General features: G+C 38.2%; 1 protein-coding gene across 5 annotated transcripts in view; it reads left to right on the plus strand.

Annotated features, from left to right (window-relative positions):
• Positions 1-1,115: 1,115 nt before the first annotated feature.
• Positions 1,116-18,658, plus strand: part of HEATR5A (HEAT repeat containing 5A) — a 117,155-nt gene continuing 99,612 nt past the window's right edge. For 2 of the 5 annotated variants that reach the window (XM_060096347.1, XM_060096346.1), the window contains exons 1-3: positions 1,116-1,509; positions 16,092-16,292; positions 17,803-18,014. In XM_060096347.1, coding sequence (XP_059952330.1) covers positions 16,167-16,292; positions 17,803-18,014 — 338 coding nt within the window. In that variant the 5' untranslated portion in view covers positions 1,116-1,509; positions 16,092-16,166. Of the gene's footprint in view, positions 1,510-1,548; positions 1,736-10,559; positions 10,643-16,091; positions 16,293-17,802; positions 18,015-18,658 lie in introns of those variants that run through there. The other 3 variants (XM_060096344.1, XM_060096343.1, XM_060096345.1) reach the window with 3 other exon arrangements.

Raw genomic sequence — 18,658 nt, forward strand, 5'->3', positions numbered from 1 at the left:
TGGGTGGATCCCACTGACCAAACTTGGGACAATTTGAACTCCAAAATAAACAGTGATAAATTATGACACATTTAATAAAATAGGAAACTCTGAATTCATACTGATAGAAATAAATTAATTGAAAGTTTGATGAAAAACAAAAAGAAGTTCATAGTTTCAAAGAATTTCTCCCACAAAATACTTCCTAATTACAAAGAGGAAGAAAGTAACTACTGGAGAAGCCTGGCAGACACTACCTTACTGAAATAAACACCCGTAATGAGACATTAAAATCATGTGCCACCTCACAGATGCAATGAGAAGAACAGAGCATCACTTCTCTGAGAGTCCTGTCAAAGACATCTACCCTGAATCTAATCATGAGTAAGCATCAGACAGATGCAAAGTGAAGGCCATTCTGTAGAATAATTGGCCAGGAATCTTCACAAGTATCAAGGATATGAAAGTCAAAGAAAGACCAAGGAAGTGTTCCAGATTGAAGATGACTAAAGATACATGACAAGTAAGTACAGTGCTTGATCCTGAACTGAATCCTTTCATCATAAAGAGCATTATTGGGACAACTGGCAAGACGTAATGTATCACATAAATATTTTGATTTTGATAGTTATATTGTGATTATGTAATAGAGGTGCTTATTAGTAGAACTACACACTAAAGTATTTAGGGACAATGTGGCATTGTATCAGCAACTTAGATCACAAATGGTTCAGGAAAGAAGTGTTCTCTGTACTATACTTGCAACATTTCTGTAAGCTTGTGCTTGTTTCAAAATAAAAATTGAAAAATTACGTTCAAAATGCTGAGTATACTAGAAAAACGCACTTGACTTGGAGCCAAGAGGTTGTTAATCCCAGTTCCGCCAGTGACTGGGTGTGTGACCTTGGGCAAGCTGCTTTACGTCAGGCCCCAGAGTTTCGGGCTGTAGGACACAAGGCTCTCTAAGGCCCCTTCCTAGTCTAGCATTCCACCACCTACACCCACAGCACTCCCTGCCTGAATTTCTCCAGGCTCCAGCTGTGTCTTAGACTTCAGATGCCCCAAGGATTCTGGGTAGCGTCGAAAACAAACAAAAATGGGTGTGGCCAAGCTCTCCAGACTGCAAAGACGCTGCCCTGGCCTCAATCTAGGCCGCAGTCTCCGCCATCGCTCTTTCGGAGGTGGAGCGGTCACGCCTGCCAGTGTGGGCGCTCGATAGCTCGGCGGCCGGCTGGCGGGGCCTCGGCGCGGTGCGGGGCGCGTTCCCAATCGCTGGCTCCCGCCGCACTCCAGGCTCCGAGCTTTCCGTCCCGCCCCGCGCGCGCCCCTCCCGCCGTCGCTACCGCCTGCGAGTCCCAGTGCTGTGGATCCGATAACTTGGCGAGGCTGGGACGGTCGCTGAGTCGTGGTCGTGGCGGACCCCGGGGGCGAGCAGTCGGGAATCCCCGCAGTGGAGGCGGCTCCCGGCGCGAGGGGGCGGTGTCCGTGCTGCCTGCTGGCTGGGAAGAACCACACACCGGGGCCTGCACTGTAAGTTGAGCGGCTTGAGGGTCCCCGGGGTGGTCGCGGCAGCGAAGCGGTGGAGGAAGCTGGGACCCCGGGAGCAGGAACGGGATGAGGGATTAGGTGATCTGGCCGAAGGGGCCGGAGCCCTCCGAGGAGGGGCTGAAGTGCGGCGCGGGGATGGCAGAGTAGCCGTGCACTCCGTTCTTCCTCTTGGGCTCCGGGAAAGTCTGGTTTCCCCCGTGCACAACAGGTAGGCGTGGACTCTGGCCGCCGGAGGGAGCCCCCAGGCTTGCGGGGAAGGTCGGAAGGTCGGAGCCCGCTTCGCCGGCGCGCCGCTCCCCGGACCCGCCCTGGCGGCGCCCGCCGCGCCGGGGGTTGGCCGGGAGCGGGGCCCCAACCCGAGCCTAGGGAGAGGTTCTCCGAACGCCCGCGCGTAACCCTGGAGGCGCGTTTCCGGGAGCAGTGGAGAGTGGATTCTGGATAGTGCCTTCTCGCAAGGAAAGCAAGCCTTTGCCGGGGTAGCATTTGCTTAGTACGAGGAAGCATTTCTTCTTACCCTACTTTCGGCCAGCACAGTGTCATTTCAAGGGATTATAAAGTCTTTGGAAACTTTATGAAGTGCTTTATGGTATTTACTAGTCACAGTAATGTATACCTCCGGCAAGTTAAGATGATTTTTTGTAACTGTCAAGTCAGAGAATAGGTGTCAAATGATTTGCGCTCCTTTATTAAAGGTTATAGTTATACACTGTTTTTATGTGCAGTCATTTATTCAACAAATATTCAGCATTTTTTATGTGCAGGCTTAGCGCCCTTAAGGAACTTAACAGCCTAGAGAAGACGTTAAAAGGGAAAAAAGGGGCCCATAAATACGGTTCAGAACTTTGTCAGAGAAAATACTCTGGGGAGATTATAGTGTAAGGAAAAAGTGTGCTTGGAGTTGGGCATTAGGTGGATGGGGAAAGGCGAATTGCCCTGTTTCGTTTTCAAACATTTTAGAAAGTATGTTTTTGAGAAAGTGGTTTTAGATCAGCATTGAAGCTGAGATTTGTCTTACGTTTTAATACCATAGATTTTTTTCCCCTTTAATGAAATCGGTAAGCAGGCAGGGTTTATAATAAGAATAGTGACAGTTGGGAAAAGTACAGCTATTTTATATAGATAGTTATAGTATTGGAAGACTCCTAAACTGACGGGAGACCTGAATTTTAGCTTAAGCTCCTCCACTACTGTTTACTGATCTTTGTTAACTTTTCTCTTTTCTTTTTGTTTATCATTGTATCTGACTTTAGAACAGAAAATGCATAATCCAAAGTACCTTAAATTTTTTAAAAATTGCACTAATAATACGTTCTCTAAGGAAAAAATTTAAGAACTTTCGTCTTTAAGCAATCAATACACCTATCTTCCTTTCTTCCATTCAGCTTTATTTCAAAAAGGGGATTGAGAGAGTTGATAACCTTTATGAGCTTTTCTTAATTATCTTTTGAATAAAATAAAAGATTAAACTCTGGATTTGTTTAGGTCCCTTCATATTCTAAAATTCTTTTATTCTAAATCCCGATTAACCAGTTTAATGACATCGGCATTTTTTAAAAAAGTGTTTATTGACTCTTGTGTTTCATTAATTATCCATAGTATAGTTGATGGGTTTGAACAGCCCCTTCGTGGGACCTTAGTCCGCTCACATAAAAGCATTTCTGCATTTTAAGGAGACTGCAGAAACTGTTATTAAACTTCATTTAAGAAATGAATTAACTGAGGCCTAAGGAATTAGTAGAGACTTGTTTTTATCATTTAATTGAATCCTTTGTCTAGTTGTAGTGTTAAATTCTTTGGATTACACTAGGGGTCAGCAATTGACAGGCTGTGGGTCAAATCCAGCCTGCTGCCAGTTTTTATAGATAATGTTGTACTGGAACATAACCACACTCATCTATTTATGGCCGTTTATGTATTGTTTATGAGTAGTTGTGATAGAGACTGTGTGGTCCACACAGCCTAAAGTATTTATTCTCTGGTCCTTCACAGGAAAAAATTGCTGACCCTGGACTAGGACTCTTAATCACTGTATCTTTTGTGGGAGTTCAGTTTTAATTCTTCATCTTTTTCATTATGTTAGGTGAACTACTGGATCCCATAAATGCTTCCACATCCTAGATGTGTAATGATGGAAAAAGGTCATGCCTTTTCTGTTATATTTACCTAATAATTTTTAATTTCAGCAATTCTAGCCTTTTGGAAGGCTAGAGAAAGGGAAGGATTTTTACGTGTTTTCTAACAACTTTATAATTTCAGTTTTAATTTAGATCTGATGTGGAAATTTTTTTTCATTTAGTAAAGTCTCTTTTTTTTTTTTTTTTTTTTTTTTTGGTACGCGGGCCTCTCACTGTTGTGGCCTCTCCCGTTGCGGAGCACAGGCTCCGGACGCGCAGGCTCAGTGGCCATGGCTCACGGGCCTAGCCGCTCCGCGGCATGTGGGATCCTCCTGGAGCGGGGCACGAACCCGTGTCCCCTGCATTGGCAGGAGGACTCTCAACCACTGCGCCACCAGGGAAGCCCAGTAAAGTCTCTTTTTAATATTTGTGTTTTTCACAAGTAACAGTAAGTTATTTGTACTCAGACTTTTTTTTTTTTACCATGAATCTAGTGATATTGATTAAAAGATCAGACAGAAAATTATTTGACAGTGTAACTGTGAGCATGAAGTCAAACGTATATATACAGTAAGACCCAAATTGGAAATTGGAACCCTCTAAGCAGATACCCAACAGATTGAAACTGGAGCATGTATCCTGAATCATGTTAGGGATTTTCTTTTAGTAGTAACAACTTAAAAGATAATTATTTCTAGAAAAGAAGCATAATATAGCCATATTAAAGTATTATGTTAGTGTTACCTGCCTAAGAAATTAGAGCTAATTATGTGACAGGAAAGAAGGAAAACTTGTATGAGGTGATATTTAAATATTTAAAGCAGAGTATATACTTTTGCTAATCTTAAAACTGTGGTATGGTTCTAACTTCAATAAATAAAGTATTTTATATATGTACTTCTTTGTACTTATTTTCTAGATTATGCTTCTCTATGGATATACAACAGCATCTGTCTATATCCTTTTCTCTTGTGCTTGTAGATTTCTATATGTTGAATATATGCATGTTTTTGTATATACATTCATAATAATACCTCACTTGTTCAATACATTTCTTATGTAAGTAAAATTATCAGAAAAATGAAATTACCCATTGAAATGCACAAAAATTTTTTAAAGATATTTTGGGAGGAACTCTGCAAAGCAAAAAAAAAAAAAAAGAAAAGAAAAGAAAAATATATACAAGTACAAAATCCCTTAAACTTACAGAGTCCAAAAGCCTTTTTTCTTAACTCATTTGGCAGCAAAACATCACCTGAGCTGATATAAAGCTATTTATAGTCATTATTTATCCCACCTTTATGTGAATGTTTATATTTTGCTGCAGAAATATCGGTGAGTTTGATTATGGAGTGCTGTCCCAGAGCAACTAGGGGTTAGAGGTAATAGATGGTATGTTCAGTGTATTACTTGGGTGGGCTATGATGGTGGCAGCCAGAAAGCAGAGGAATATGGAGTTGTTCCAGGGAGCTGCACTTGCAACGTTAAGAGCCTACTTAGGCATCTGGCAGGGAGTAGGAAGCAGTGTCTGCTAAAAAAACAAGAACCCTCAGGTAGGGCTCCAAGAGAGTCAGAGCTGTAGCTAAATTATAGACTAGACATTTCATAAGATATGTTGTAAATTAGAAGTGGGAACCGTGAGGAAAAGCCAAGGTGTCAGACCATAGTGTGCATTAAGGGTGAATCTGTGAATGCTAACCAGCGTGCAAGAGCCATGAATAGTTAGAATGGGAAAAAGGAGGGGATTCTATAGCAGGTGGACTCTAATGGCTAACTAGGAAGTCCTAGGTGGCAGATTTCATGAGCAGCCAATACAGTGATATTTTGGAAAATTGAGCAAGGATTCCTGGCCTCTGATGAGCTGGGGGAATAATGGCATCTTGTGCACTTTGCTCTTGAACGAAGTATCCCCATATTGCCTGCTTTTTAAAATATCTGTATTAAGTAGTATTTTGATCAGTTCCATCACCGTTACCTGCCTGCCCTGACTTCTTCCTGCTCTCAGTGAGTTTGCTTCTTCACTTTTAGTATGGTGCCCTACTCCACCCTAACTAGAATCCAGATAACTGGATTATTAGTCATGTCTAAACTAAACTAGAATAAACTGGCCTTGAGAGCCAAGAAACTGACGTCAGTAAAGTTCATGATCTTTGAAACAATTAATTGCTGTATATCTTCTTTTTCTTTAACTTTTTTTGTTTTTTATTGTACTTCTTGTTACTGGATTCTTAATTAGGTACCAAGTAGTGAGATTGCATAGATAGTGACTTTCAAACTGAGTGTGGTAGGAGATATTAGAGTAAAATTTCTCTTTTAAAATTTGCCTTCTGGAATTCCAAAGTGTCCAGAGTGAAATCTTTCTTCCCAGGGGGAGGTGGAAGAGTTGATTTGTGGAATGAAGAGTGATAAAAATTGTCAAGAATAGCCAAAGACTAACCTAACACTGTTAGTACTTATTGATTTACTGTCTAGATGGAAAGGGCCCTCTGGAAGTTGATGTCTCTAGTAGACCTCACACTTTATCAAAAAGCCTAAAAGTATTGGAGACCTAAGAGGAGAGTGAAATGATAAGAAAGAACAAAGTTATAAAGATTAGATGCTTCAGTGGGCATGGCAGTAACTGTCAGTAATAGCAGTGATTAGAGACTATATGAAGAGAATGTAGAAAGTAGTTGAAGGAACATGGACATTGAAACTAGACAGATGTAGGTGTTAATCTTTCTTCCACTTAAATAGCATCTTCATCTTGGACAAATTGCTTAACTCATTATACTCATCTGTAAAATGAGGATGATAATATCTGAGTTTCAGTGTTATGAAGATTAAATGAGATAGTGAATTAAAAGTTTCTAGTAAGCAAATCCTCAAGAAATGTTAGTTCCTTTTCCTATCATTGCCTTATTAGAGTTGGCTCCTGCTGCTCATTTCCCCTCCCCCTCCACCCATACTTCCTTTTACCCTTCAAGGTCTTCTCTTTTGTAATCTGCAAGGAAAATTCCCAGGACTGGACATCAAATGGGGCCCCTATTGGCAATCTCCTTCATCGAATCCAGCTTCTGCCATTCTTCTCGTCCCTAATGGTAATCTGCAGCACTTTGGAAAAGCAAGAAAGGAAGGCAAAGGAAATTGCATCCCTACTTCTGGCCCTTTCTTACCCCAACTTATAAATTTCTGTGTAACTCCTGTTTCTTTCCTATTCCATCCTAGCTTCTCTGTCCTATAGGATGTGCTCCCCATCAGCTTTTGGAGTTGAGCGGATCTGCCTTTCCTATTGACTTGTATTATGCAGTGGTGAGAAGCAGCTTTCTTGCCATTTCTACCAAGTTTGCAGGAAATATTGTTTGAATCTTGGTACATTGAATGTATTTTCATTATATAGTAAAACAAGGTATTAGTGCTATGCCTGGGGCATGGTGCAAGTTAAACTTTTGTCATATGACTTAAGAAATATGGATTAAGTTGATTTTATGGGAATTGTATTCAGAATCCAAAAATCAAATTTTCAAATTTATGGTGCAACAAGCCATTTTTAGTTTGTTAAAAGTATGAATAACACAGATTTTTATATGAACTGATAAATCTTAAATATACTAGGTTAATTAAAACTATTTTTTCTTTACTCATATTCCAGGAGTAGAAAAGATTCTGTTTATATTTAGAATTCTGAATGTTAGATAATTTGATCCAAAATATTAATCAGAAATGGCTACTTTTTAAATAAATTTATTATTTTTTTAAATTTTATTTATTTATTTATTTTTGGCTGCGTTGGGTCTTCATTGCTGCGTGTGGGCTTTCTCTAGTTGCGGCGAGCGGGGGCTACTCTTTGTTGTGGTGCGCGGGCTTCTCACTGCGGTGGCTTCTCTTGTTGCAGAGCATGGGCTCTAGGCACACAGGCTTCAGTAATTTTGGCGCGTGGGTTCTAGAGCGCAGGCTCAGTAGTTGTGGCGCATGGGCTTAGTTGCTCTGCGGCATGTGGGATCTTCCTGGACCAGGGCTCAAACCCATGTCCCCTGTGTTGGCAGGTGGATTCTTCACCACTGCACCACCAGGGAAGTCCCAGAAATGGCTACTTTTAAGTAGAAGTGTGACACTGACTTGTTACATATTCTTCTACTTCTTAAAAAATCCTATCACAGTATAAGCGAAAGGGAATTTAAAATTTTTTGACTCACAGTAGTCTTTAATGATTAGTATTTAAAGATTGTGTACTATAGAACACTGAGTTCACAGGGTTCCCAGCTGGGAAAAACAAGAAAAAGGTAAAGGTGGGGCAAAGGTTCATACTTAAAATATGTTGAGAAACATCAAGTGCCATATATATATTGGGTGGGCCAAAAGGTTCATTCAGTTTTTTCTGTAAGATGGCTCTAGTAGCACTTAGTTGTTTTTAACTTCATTTGAAACAATTTTGTTAGATTATATGTGACAGCTGTCATATCTGCATGCATTTAAAAAAAGAATCCAGATTGGAAAAGAAGAAGTAAAACTGTCACTGTTTGCAGATGACGTGATACTATACATAGAAAATCCTAAAGATACCACCAGAAAACTGCTAGAACTAACCAATGAGTTTGGTAAGGTTGCAGGATGCAAAATTAATGCACAGAAATCTCTGGCATTCCTATACACCAACAACAAAAAATCAAAAAGAGAAATTAAGGAAACACTCCCATTTACCATTGCAACAAAAAGAATAAAATACTGAGGAGTAAACTTGCCTAAGGAGGCGAAAGACTTGTACTCAGAAAACTATAAAACACTGATGAAAGGAATCAAAGATGACATAAATGGAGAAATATACCATGTTCTTGGATTGGAAGAATCAATATTGTGAAGATGACTATACTACCCAAAGCAATCTGCAGATTCAATGCAATCCCCATCAAACTACCAATGGCATTCTTCACAGAATTAGAACAAAAAATTTTACAATTCATATGGAAACACAAAAGACCCCGAATAGCCAAAGCAATCTTGAGAAAGAAAAGTGGTATTGGAGGAATCAGGCTTCACAACTTCAAACTATACCAAAAAGCTACAGTAATCCAGACAGTATGGTATTGGCACAGAAACAGAAATATAGATCAGTGGTACAGGATAGAATACCCAGGGATAAACGCACGTACACATGGGTACCTAATTTACGACAAAGGAGGCAAGAACATACAATGGAGAAAACACAGCTTCTTCAATAAGTGGTGCTGTGAAAACTGGACAACTACATGTAAAAGAATGAAATTAGAACACTACCTAACACCATACACAAAAGTAAACTCCAAATGGATTAAAGACTTAAATGTAAGACCAAACACTATAAAACTCTTAGAGGAAAACATAGGAAAAACACTCTTTGACATAAACCACAGCAAGATCTTTTTTGACCCACCTCCTAGAGTAACGGAAATAAAAACAAAAACAAATGGGACTTAATTAAACTTAAAAGCTTCTGCACAGCAAAGGAAACCATAAACAAGACAAAAAGACGACCCTCAGAATGGGAGAAAATATTTGCAAATGAAGCAACAAGGGATTAATCTCCAAAATATACAAACAGTTTATGGAGCTCAATATCAAAAAAACAAACAATCCTGTTAAAAAATGGGTGGAAGACCTAAATAGACATTCCACCAAGGAAGACATACAGATGACCAAGAGGCACATGAAAAGATGCTCAACATCACTAATTATTAGAGAAATGCAAATCAAAACTACAAAGAGGTATCACCTCACACTGGTCAAAATGGCCATTATCAAAAAATATAGAAACAGTAAATGCTGGAAAGGGTGTGGTGAAAAGGGAACCCTCTTGCACTGTTGGTCGGAATGTAAATTGATACAACCACTATGGAAGACAGTATGGACGGTCTTTAAAAAACTAAAAATAGAACTACCACATGACCCAGCAATCCCACTACTGGGCATATATCCTGAGAAAACCGTAATTCAAAAAGAGTCATGTACTGCAATGTTCATTGCAGCACTATTTACGATAGCCGGGACGTGGAAGCAACCTAAATGTCCACTGACAGATGAATGGATAAAGAAGATGTGGCACATATATACAATAGAATATTACTCAGCCATAAAAAGAAATGCAGTTGAGTTATTTGTAGTGAGGTGGATGGACCTAGAGTCTGTCATACAGAGTGAAGTAAGTCAGAAAGAGAAAAGCAAATACCGTATGCTAACGCATATATGTGGAATCTTAAAAAAAAAATGGTACTGATGAACCTAGTTGCAGGCCAGGAATAAAGATACAGACATAGAGAATGGACTTGAGGATACGGGGAGGGGAAGGGTAAGCTGGGACAAAGTGAGAGAGTGGCATGGACATATATACGCTACCAAATGTAAAATAGCTAGCTAGTGGGAAGCAGCCGCATAGCACAGGGAGATCAGCTCCGTGTTTTGTGTCCACCTAGAGGGGTGGGAGGGAGACGCAAGAGGGAGGAGATATGGGGATATATGTATATGTATAGCTGATTCACTTTGTTATAAAGCAGAAACTAACACACCGTTGTAAAGCAATTATACTCCAATAAAGATGTTAAAAAAATTTTTTTTCAATTAAAAAAAAAAGCAACCAGAGTTGAGAACCACTAGTCTGCATTGTTATAGGTCTACTGTCTTGACATGCTTAGCTTTTAATTTTAAGTTTACCAGCCTCATCTGTATTGTTCCTTTTGGTGTTTTCCCAATGCTGCCTTTTTAATTGTTTGACCCTTATCCTTGGAGGACTTGGGAGGTGAAACCTATTTTGTGATTTACTAAAAGGTGTAGGGGGAAATAGGGAGAGAACGAGCCCAAATATAAAGTGATGCCCCCGCCACCGCCATGCCCTGTTTATTCCACACTTTTTGTCTCTTACATCTTAATGTCAAAAATGCTGTTTTTCCTTTTTTCCCCCTGTGGAAGGGCTTCCTAGCACTGAGGAAGGAGAATGAGCTTTGTTGCCAAAGAGACCTGGGTTCATTTTCAGCTCTACTGTTTATTGGCATGTAAGTTTTTTCTTCCATAAAATGGGGGCGAGTAATGCCTTCCTTGCTTTCTTCCTTTTGATGATTAGAGGTGATATAAATTAAGCACCTAAAACTTCCTGGCTCAGTGAGTAATAGCTACTGTTGTCAATTTGTGATTTGGGAATCTGGAAAGTGAGAGGCATTGCCGTGAACTACAGCAGGCAATACATTTGTCCTTCCCACTTGTGATGTTACCAAGATGATGCTAACAAATGGTATTATGGATTATAAAAGTTAGGAATCTAACGGAAGTTTGGTTTATTGTTTGGTTTATTTATTGTTTTCTAAGGGTTTCATTTTGAAAGTTTTTAAATCATTAAAAATTTGGAGACTAGAGAAGATAGCTTTACCCATAATGCTACTACTCTAATAATCATTATTAACATTTTTGAATCATGATTTGGAAAAATACCAGGAGCATCTGACAATTTAAATGATGGCTAGAGAAGCCAAACATTTTATGAAGCATAACTATAATAATGGAAAAAGTGCTATACCAAGAGAAGACAGTATAATCATGAAAGGCTTCCTGAAGGAAGGCTTTTTTTTTAAGGTGAATTTTGAAATAGTTTATTGTAGGAAGAAGCAAGGTATTTCAGATTCAAAAATGGAATACAGACAGGATTTTAAAATCATTAAGATGAAACTATTAACTCTAGAATTAAAAGTGATTTGCTTCAATATTCATTTTACCCTACAACCAGTGAAATACAGTGTGTCAGCAAACCAACTTTAAGACTGTGCCTAGGGATATTTAAAGTACAGTAATAGAAAGGCTTCATTTTCTTTCTACCAAGGGCAGCCTTCCTTAGGCAACATCTTAATTATGACCTAATGCTCTGTGTAACTTGTGAGTTCCTATTTTGTAACCTATACTTTTGCAAAGCCTGAATCACAGGTCATAGGGAATAATAGGTCAGTAAAGAATGATCCATCTTCTTTCTAGATTAAATCTTGGGATTCAGAACGAGCTGCCCAAAGTGTGTCACTTTTGCATGAGGATTGTTTTGAACTAAAGGCAGTCGAGATGCTTGGGTTCAAGAGAAAATATTGCCCCTCCCATAACTACTTAGAAGAATTTAAATTGGGGATTTTTCCCAGAAGAGAGTTATTGCTGGAGGTAATTTTTATCTAAGTAGACCCATCTCTATGTCAGAGCAAACATCTAGTTACCAAGCATCTACTCTTCTTAATCGTCCTGTGGATGACTCTTCCTGCCCTTCGAAGCCCCAGGCCACTGTCCCATTCCTTAGCTTAGAATGGCATAATACCTTATTTTACCTTTCTGTCTTTCAACATTTCATGTATCTGGGGTCTTTGACCCTCTTGTGTATGGGGTTCCTGTATGTCCAGAATTAAATTTTTCTCCTGTTAATCTGTCTCGTGTCAATTTAATCTTAGACCATCCAGAAAAACCTAAAAGGGTAGAGGAAAGTTTCCTTCTTCCCCAACAAGCTAATTACTGTTTTGGGTTTTTGTTTTGTTTTGTTTTTTGAAAGGTATAGATTTTAAAAAGATTTATATATGTACCTGAAGTATGGGAGATTCTTGAGAGGTTTTTTGTTTTTTTGTTTTACTGTATGCTTTTTGAACAAAACTGAGAAGCTAAAGATTGGAGGCTGAGTTGAAGCTGTTGTGATGTCTTGTAGAGATGTGAGTTGAGAGTCAAAGAAAAGTAATTTAAATTTAAGTATGAGACAGATTCCGAAACTTTAACTGCTTATTACATTCTGGAATTAGTTCCATTTACTGCTGAGTGGCTTATTCATTTTGTAAATTGGTCTTTTAATGCTCTGGAAAGAAAAAAACAAACCAATTCGACAAACCTATCTTATTTTGTGTTTGATGTTTTCTTTGATTGTTTGTGATTTTTTTCTCTCTCTTTTTTTTTCTCTTTTCTCTCTTCAAAATGATATAATAAATCATTAAAAAAAAACTAAAATGACCAAAAAGATTAGGGAGACTTATTCCCCCCTGCATAAACTTCAGCATATGTTCCCAAAATAGTTCTGTAAACCCTATATAGATATGGTGATCATTTCATGTTTGCAAATGTCAAATCATTATGTAGTACGCTTGAAACTAACATAATATTGCACATCAACTATATTTCAGTAAAAATGAATGAATGAATAAATAAAATGCCTGGCTTCAAGGTGTTTGACAGGCTTGATTGGATAAAAGGGTGGCAGCATAGTATCTAGTGGTTAAAGCACATATATCTAGAGTCAGATTGCTGAAGTGTATGACCAGGTTCTGTGTGACCTTAGGAAAGCTACTCAACTTCTCTGTGCCTCAATGTCCTCATCCTAAAATAGTGCTAATAAAAATAGCTACCCAAGGACAGTTTTGTGAATTAATTATTCAAGAAAATGTAAAGTGCTTGGAGTAGTGCCTGGACTATAATAAGTGATGAATAAATAATTAGTTTCTGTCAAAAATAATGGCTGGCATTACAGTTGGCACACAACAGTTTGATGGACTCTTTTTTTCAAGTAATATAACTGTACCTTGAAAAATATATTGATATATATGTTCACTTTTAATAAACTAATCACTTCGTAATCTCAACAAACATAAAAATGGAAAGTAAGAGAAAAACTAGAAAAATAAGCATCCTTCAGGTATATATAGCCATAGGGTTGTGGTCAGACTAAAACATAACAGTATATTGACTACGTTTGTATTCATCATCCTAAAGTGAAACTATAGGTTAGAGCAGGAGCATCTGTTATTTGCAAAATGCATTTGCTTGTCTCATTGATGGTAGGTATGTGGAGATCGCAGATGCATTTTAGATTTGGGGGTTTAGATGTGGGATTACCAGTGTGAATTGTCTGCTTCTTTTAGGAGTGATTTATATGAGGAATATATTGAGGGCATTGTAGATAACTTTATGCCCTGCTTATGATCTCAACCTTTTACTGAATTATTTATTATTGCATTGTGTTAGCTATTTTGCTTCTTGATAGATCATTTTACACCACAATATTGCTGCTGCCTAAGGAAAAAAAAGTCTCTTGAGCAGTCCTAATGACCTCTAAAAAGGGTAATTTGATTCTTGAGATTTTGAGTTGCCCTGGTGGTTATAAGAAGTTTTCTCTATGATACTCAGGTTTTTTATTTCCTCTCACAATCATAGATACTGAGTGCAAACTTGCTTTTCACCTTTGGTATACTTAGTAGCTTTCTTCTGGAAATTATTTCTGTAACATTTATTAACTTTATCCTTAATTGTATGTATTTTGGTCAGTTCACTTCGATAATTTAAGAAAAGAAAGGAGGGTTTTTTAAACAAGAAGCTAAAGTTCACGTTATCTTTATAAAAGTAAATTTGTTAGCATGGTTGTTTATATTGTTCTTGTTCCTCAAAATTGACGTTTATGAAAATAATCTAATGTGCACTTCTGTTTTCTTTTGAGGGCAGTTGGTGCCAGGTCATGGGTGGCACTGGGCGTGCAGGCAGGACTAATTAGGGAGATGGCTAAAAGCAGCACATAGGTTTGAGAAGACAGTGGTGATCAAAGCTGTATTTTGGCCTCTGGGGCAGCGTCATAGTGAGAATATAGAATATTAACCCAAGCCAGAGGACGAAAGTAAGGTAAAGAGTAAGGGTTGAAAACTTGAATACCCATAGAAGTTGGCAAATAATGTAAATGAATGAGGCAGTCCAGCTGGCAACTGTGCCTGATGGAGAGTCCCTGCCCCTCTTAGATTCCATCATTCATTGCTGTATGGGATATAGACCCAGGTTTTTGTGTAAAATCTTGTGTTTAAATGTTAGTAACTAATTTTTTTCCCTAGTACGTACATTGCAGGCCAAATGTAGCCAACAGTGTACCAGTTTGCAACTACTGTCTTTTAGAGGGGCTCTTTTAGTTATTTAACAATAATGATGATGTGATACTCTAGGTAATTTTATACCCATAAACTTTCTTGGAGAAAAAAATGAAGGAAAGAAAAGCCTTCCCATGTCTCTCCCATCTGATTTTCTAATACATCTTGCTGGCTTCTCTACAAAAGATTGAGATTTATTTAGGGGAATATGAGCTCTGTATTTTATATAGTTTAGTTTAATTACCTGTAGCATTCTGTCTGTATTTCTGTGCAGTTCCAATTACCTGTTTCTGTTTAGCTTGGAGTTTTATTTATAAGGTATCAAATTTATTTTTGATACATCAGTGAATAGGAGTATCCATCTTATATGTATATGGTACCATCTCTGTCATTTAATGTTCTTGATGATAGCTGTTACTCCTGTAAGTAGTAGTAATGATTTTTTTAAAGCCAGCTTATGTTTTTTAAAAAATTTCTCTTCTTAAATAATTTTTCCAACTTTTTATTGTGATCTTTTAAAAAATACAGAAAAATTGAAGAACAGTAAAATGATTACTCACATACCCACTACCAACATCCAACTGTTAACATTTTGCCATATTTTATGGGTAATTGATTGATATACTTAACCATTTGAAAATGAGTTACAGACATCATGCTGTTTCACTGCCATATACTTGAGCATGCACCTAGAAATAAAAAATTCCATAACCACAGATGCCATCTTACAGATTTATGTGTGTGTGTATGTATTGTGCACACATGCTTATGTGTTGTATATAAGCAACACAGGAACTAGAGTGTACCCAGGAGATGATCATGAATCTGAAACAAAACAAAACCTCCTCTGTCTTATGTTGATTATTTCCTGTAACAGAAATGAAGGCTACATTGGATCTGGGTCAGAGCAGACATGATCTTTATTGCTATAATCCCTGGACAACATTCATCCCAGTGCCTTCAGAAACATGAGTTTGCTTTCACAACAAGGCTCCCAGAGAGATAAGGAGACTATCTATACTGGTTGGGATGGGACTCTTTCCCAAAACTCCTAGCCTCAGGCAGTGTCTTTGTTAGATTGGGAGAACAGATTTTAATAGGAATAAGTCCCTCTGCTCCTGGCTTGAATCTCCAGGTAAATGACAGGTTATTTATGGAGGCAAAGATCCAGGGAGACATCAAGCTTTACTATAGAATTTTAGCAGGAGGTCTGGATATTTGGTCATTTGTTAATATGTACCCATGACCCATTTTAGTAAAAAGGTGCTTATGCTACAGAGAAAACTGAAAATCTTGAGTAGTCTAACCTTAAAATTTTCAAAATTTTAATGGAACATCTCTTCTGTTTAGCAACTTTTTGCATGTGAATGTCAATAATCCTACTCTATTTTCCTGTCTGCTCTCTAAAAAAGGGGTTTTGTGTCAGTGTTAACTAGGGTTTACTATTGGGATTTTCCCAGTTTCACCCTAGAGCTGTTACAAAAGATGTCTCCATTTATTTATGCTTTGTGCTTTTCTGTGCAAGATTTCCAGTATTGTGATTGTGTTCCTTTTCACCCTCCTTTTAAAATATTATTTTCCTCTATTATAGGTTTTCTTCCTTAGGTATATTGACTGAAGTTTAATGAGAAGAATCGTGACCAGCTAGGAGAATTTTCTGCAAGGAATGGAATTAGCTCATAGCTTACTGCTGAATGAAGAAGCATACAATCAACTGGGTGAAGTTCAGAAGGCAGAGTTTATTTTTGATTGGTTGAGATATTTGGAGAAGCTCTTGCTAGCAACCAGCAGGGTGAGTAAAATTGCAAGAACTGTTTTTGGAGGTTTTTTTAATGTGCCAGATAATGTTTAACTTCCTTTGATTTGATTTTCTAGTTCTGTCGAGTATAACCTAAATTAGCTTTGGAAGGTTAGACCTTAGTAAGACTTTATATTGAAATAGGAGGTTTCTTCTGTTCAAAAGAGCAGGAAGAAATTAGCCAGTATTTGTAGTATTACTTTCAAATATATTAAAAACAAACTACAGAGCACATTGTGTTAGATTTCATTATCATTGTCTCCTGTACCTTGTGTCAGTCCACATGCATGACATCCTGGTGCAGTATAGCGCTAAATAATGTGATGGGAGTTTCACTTAAAAAAAAAAGTGTGAACTCTTTAAGGGGAGTAAGAATTGAGAGGGGCTTCCCTGGTGGCGCAGTGGTTGAGAGTCTGCCTGCCGATGCAGGGGACAAGGGTTCGTGCCCCGGTCCGGGAAGATCCCACATGCAGTGGAGCGGCTGGGCCCGTGAGCCATGGCCGCCGAGCCTGCGGGTCCAGAGCCTGTGCTCCGCAACGGGAGAGGCCACCACAGTGAGAGGCCCGCGTACCGCAAAAAAAAAAAAAAAAAAAAAGAATTGAGGAGTCTTTGAGTAAACATATTCCCTTTTAAAAGTTTATGAAATGGCTACCAGAAAGTGAAGACTAATCACTCATACCCTTTACCGACATTCAGCAGTTGTTAACATTTTGCCATGTTTAACTGATTTACAGAGCCATGTGAGTTGCTACTTTACTTCTAATACTTTTGCATACATCTCCTAAAAATAGGGATATTCTACAGAATGACAGCACCCTATGTAATGCACAAATGGTGCAAAGACACTACTCATGGAGACATTTAGAATTTAACAAATGACAAAAATCCTTACACTAAATTAACAAATATTTTATTGTGGAAGTTTAGGCCTCAGGGAGCACCTGAATACCATTACCACTTTGATGATATTCTGTACTCCTTTTTCAGAGCGTAGACAAGTAAAATGGAGTCACACTATCGGCATTTAGATGCATAAGCTTGCAAAAAGAAAATTGCACTAAACTTAGAAAATGATCTGAGTAAGACAGGTAACCATTACAAGATCAGCTCTGGTGATAGGTTTTAGGTTGCTGCTTATTGATGCAGATAATATATTGGGCAGAGGCTTAAGAACTAAGAAGCTCTACTTAAGATATAAATTTGCTCTACCTTTCAAACCTAAGAAGAAAGACATAGAAAAAATAGAGCCCTTGTCTTTGTTCACAAAGACTCCAGTATATTGTAGTCCAGAATTTACTTTTTGGAGATATCAGCAGGGCAACAAACTACCTGTTCATGAGGTGTAATAGCCATGCCACCAACTTATTTGTACTATTTATTCAAAATAATTTTGCATTTTTCTAGAGGCTTTTAGTTAGTTTTTAATTATATGAAAGGAAAATCATATTAGAGGATTATGTGTAATTATGTTGACTTGAATTATCTTTGTTACCTTCCTTTCTAGAGTGATGTAAGGGAGAAACAGAAAACTCTTGTGGAACAGCTCCTATCTTTGTTGAACAGCTCCCCAGGGCCTCCTACTCGCAAACTCCTTGCTAAGAATCTAGCCATTCTTTATAGTATTGGAGACACATTCTCTGTTTATGAGACAATCGATAAATGTAATGATCTTATTCGAAGCAAAGATGATTCTCCAAGTTATCTTCCCACTAAACTGTAAGTTAAATGTTAAAACTGAACATAAAAGAGTTCTTCTTGGTTGTATCATTTTTATAAAGAACCCAAACTTTGCTGTACGGTAGAAATTAACACAACATTGTTCATCATCTGTACTTCAGTAAAATAAGTCTTAAAAAAAAAAAAGAACCCTGGACTTCCTTGGTGATGCAGTGGTTAAGGATTCACCTGCCAGTGCAGGGGACACGGGTTCAATCCCTGGTCCTTGAAGATCCCACATGCCGCAGAGCAACTAAGCCCATGCACCACAACTACTGAGCCCACACGCCACAACTACTGAGCCTGCATGCTGCAACTACTGAAGCCTGCCTGCCTAGAGCCCATGCTCTACAACAAGAGAAGCCACCTCAGTGAGAAGCCCGCGGACTGCAAACAGGGTAGCCCCTGCTCGCCGCAACTAGAGAAAGCCCACGCACAGCAATGAAGACCCGATGCAGTCAAAAATAAAAATATATATATTAAAAAAAAAAAAGAACCCAAACTACTTGATAATTATTATGAAACTGAATACAAATTCTTTTACTAATTTTTTAAAGAATCTAACTTTCATAATTATTATGAAACTGAATACAAATCGTTTTACTCATTTTTTAAAGAATTTAACTTTCATAAAGATCTAACAT

This window comes from Mesoplodon densirostris, chromosome 4 (assembly GCF_025265405.1).
Source record: "Mesoplodon densirostris isolate mMesDen1 chromosome 4, mMesDen1 primary haplotype, whole genome shotgun sequence".
In the NCBI taxonomy this organism is placed as follows: domain Eukaryota; kingdom Metazoa; phylum Chordata; class Mammalia; order Artiodactyla; family Ziphiidae; genus Mesoplodon; species Mesoplodon densirostris.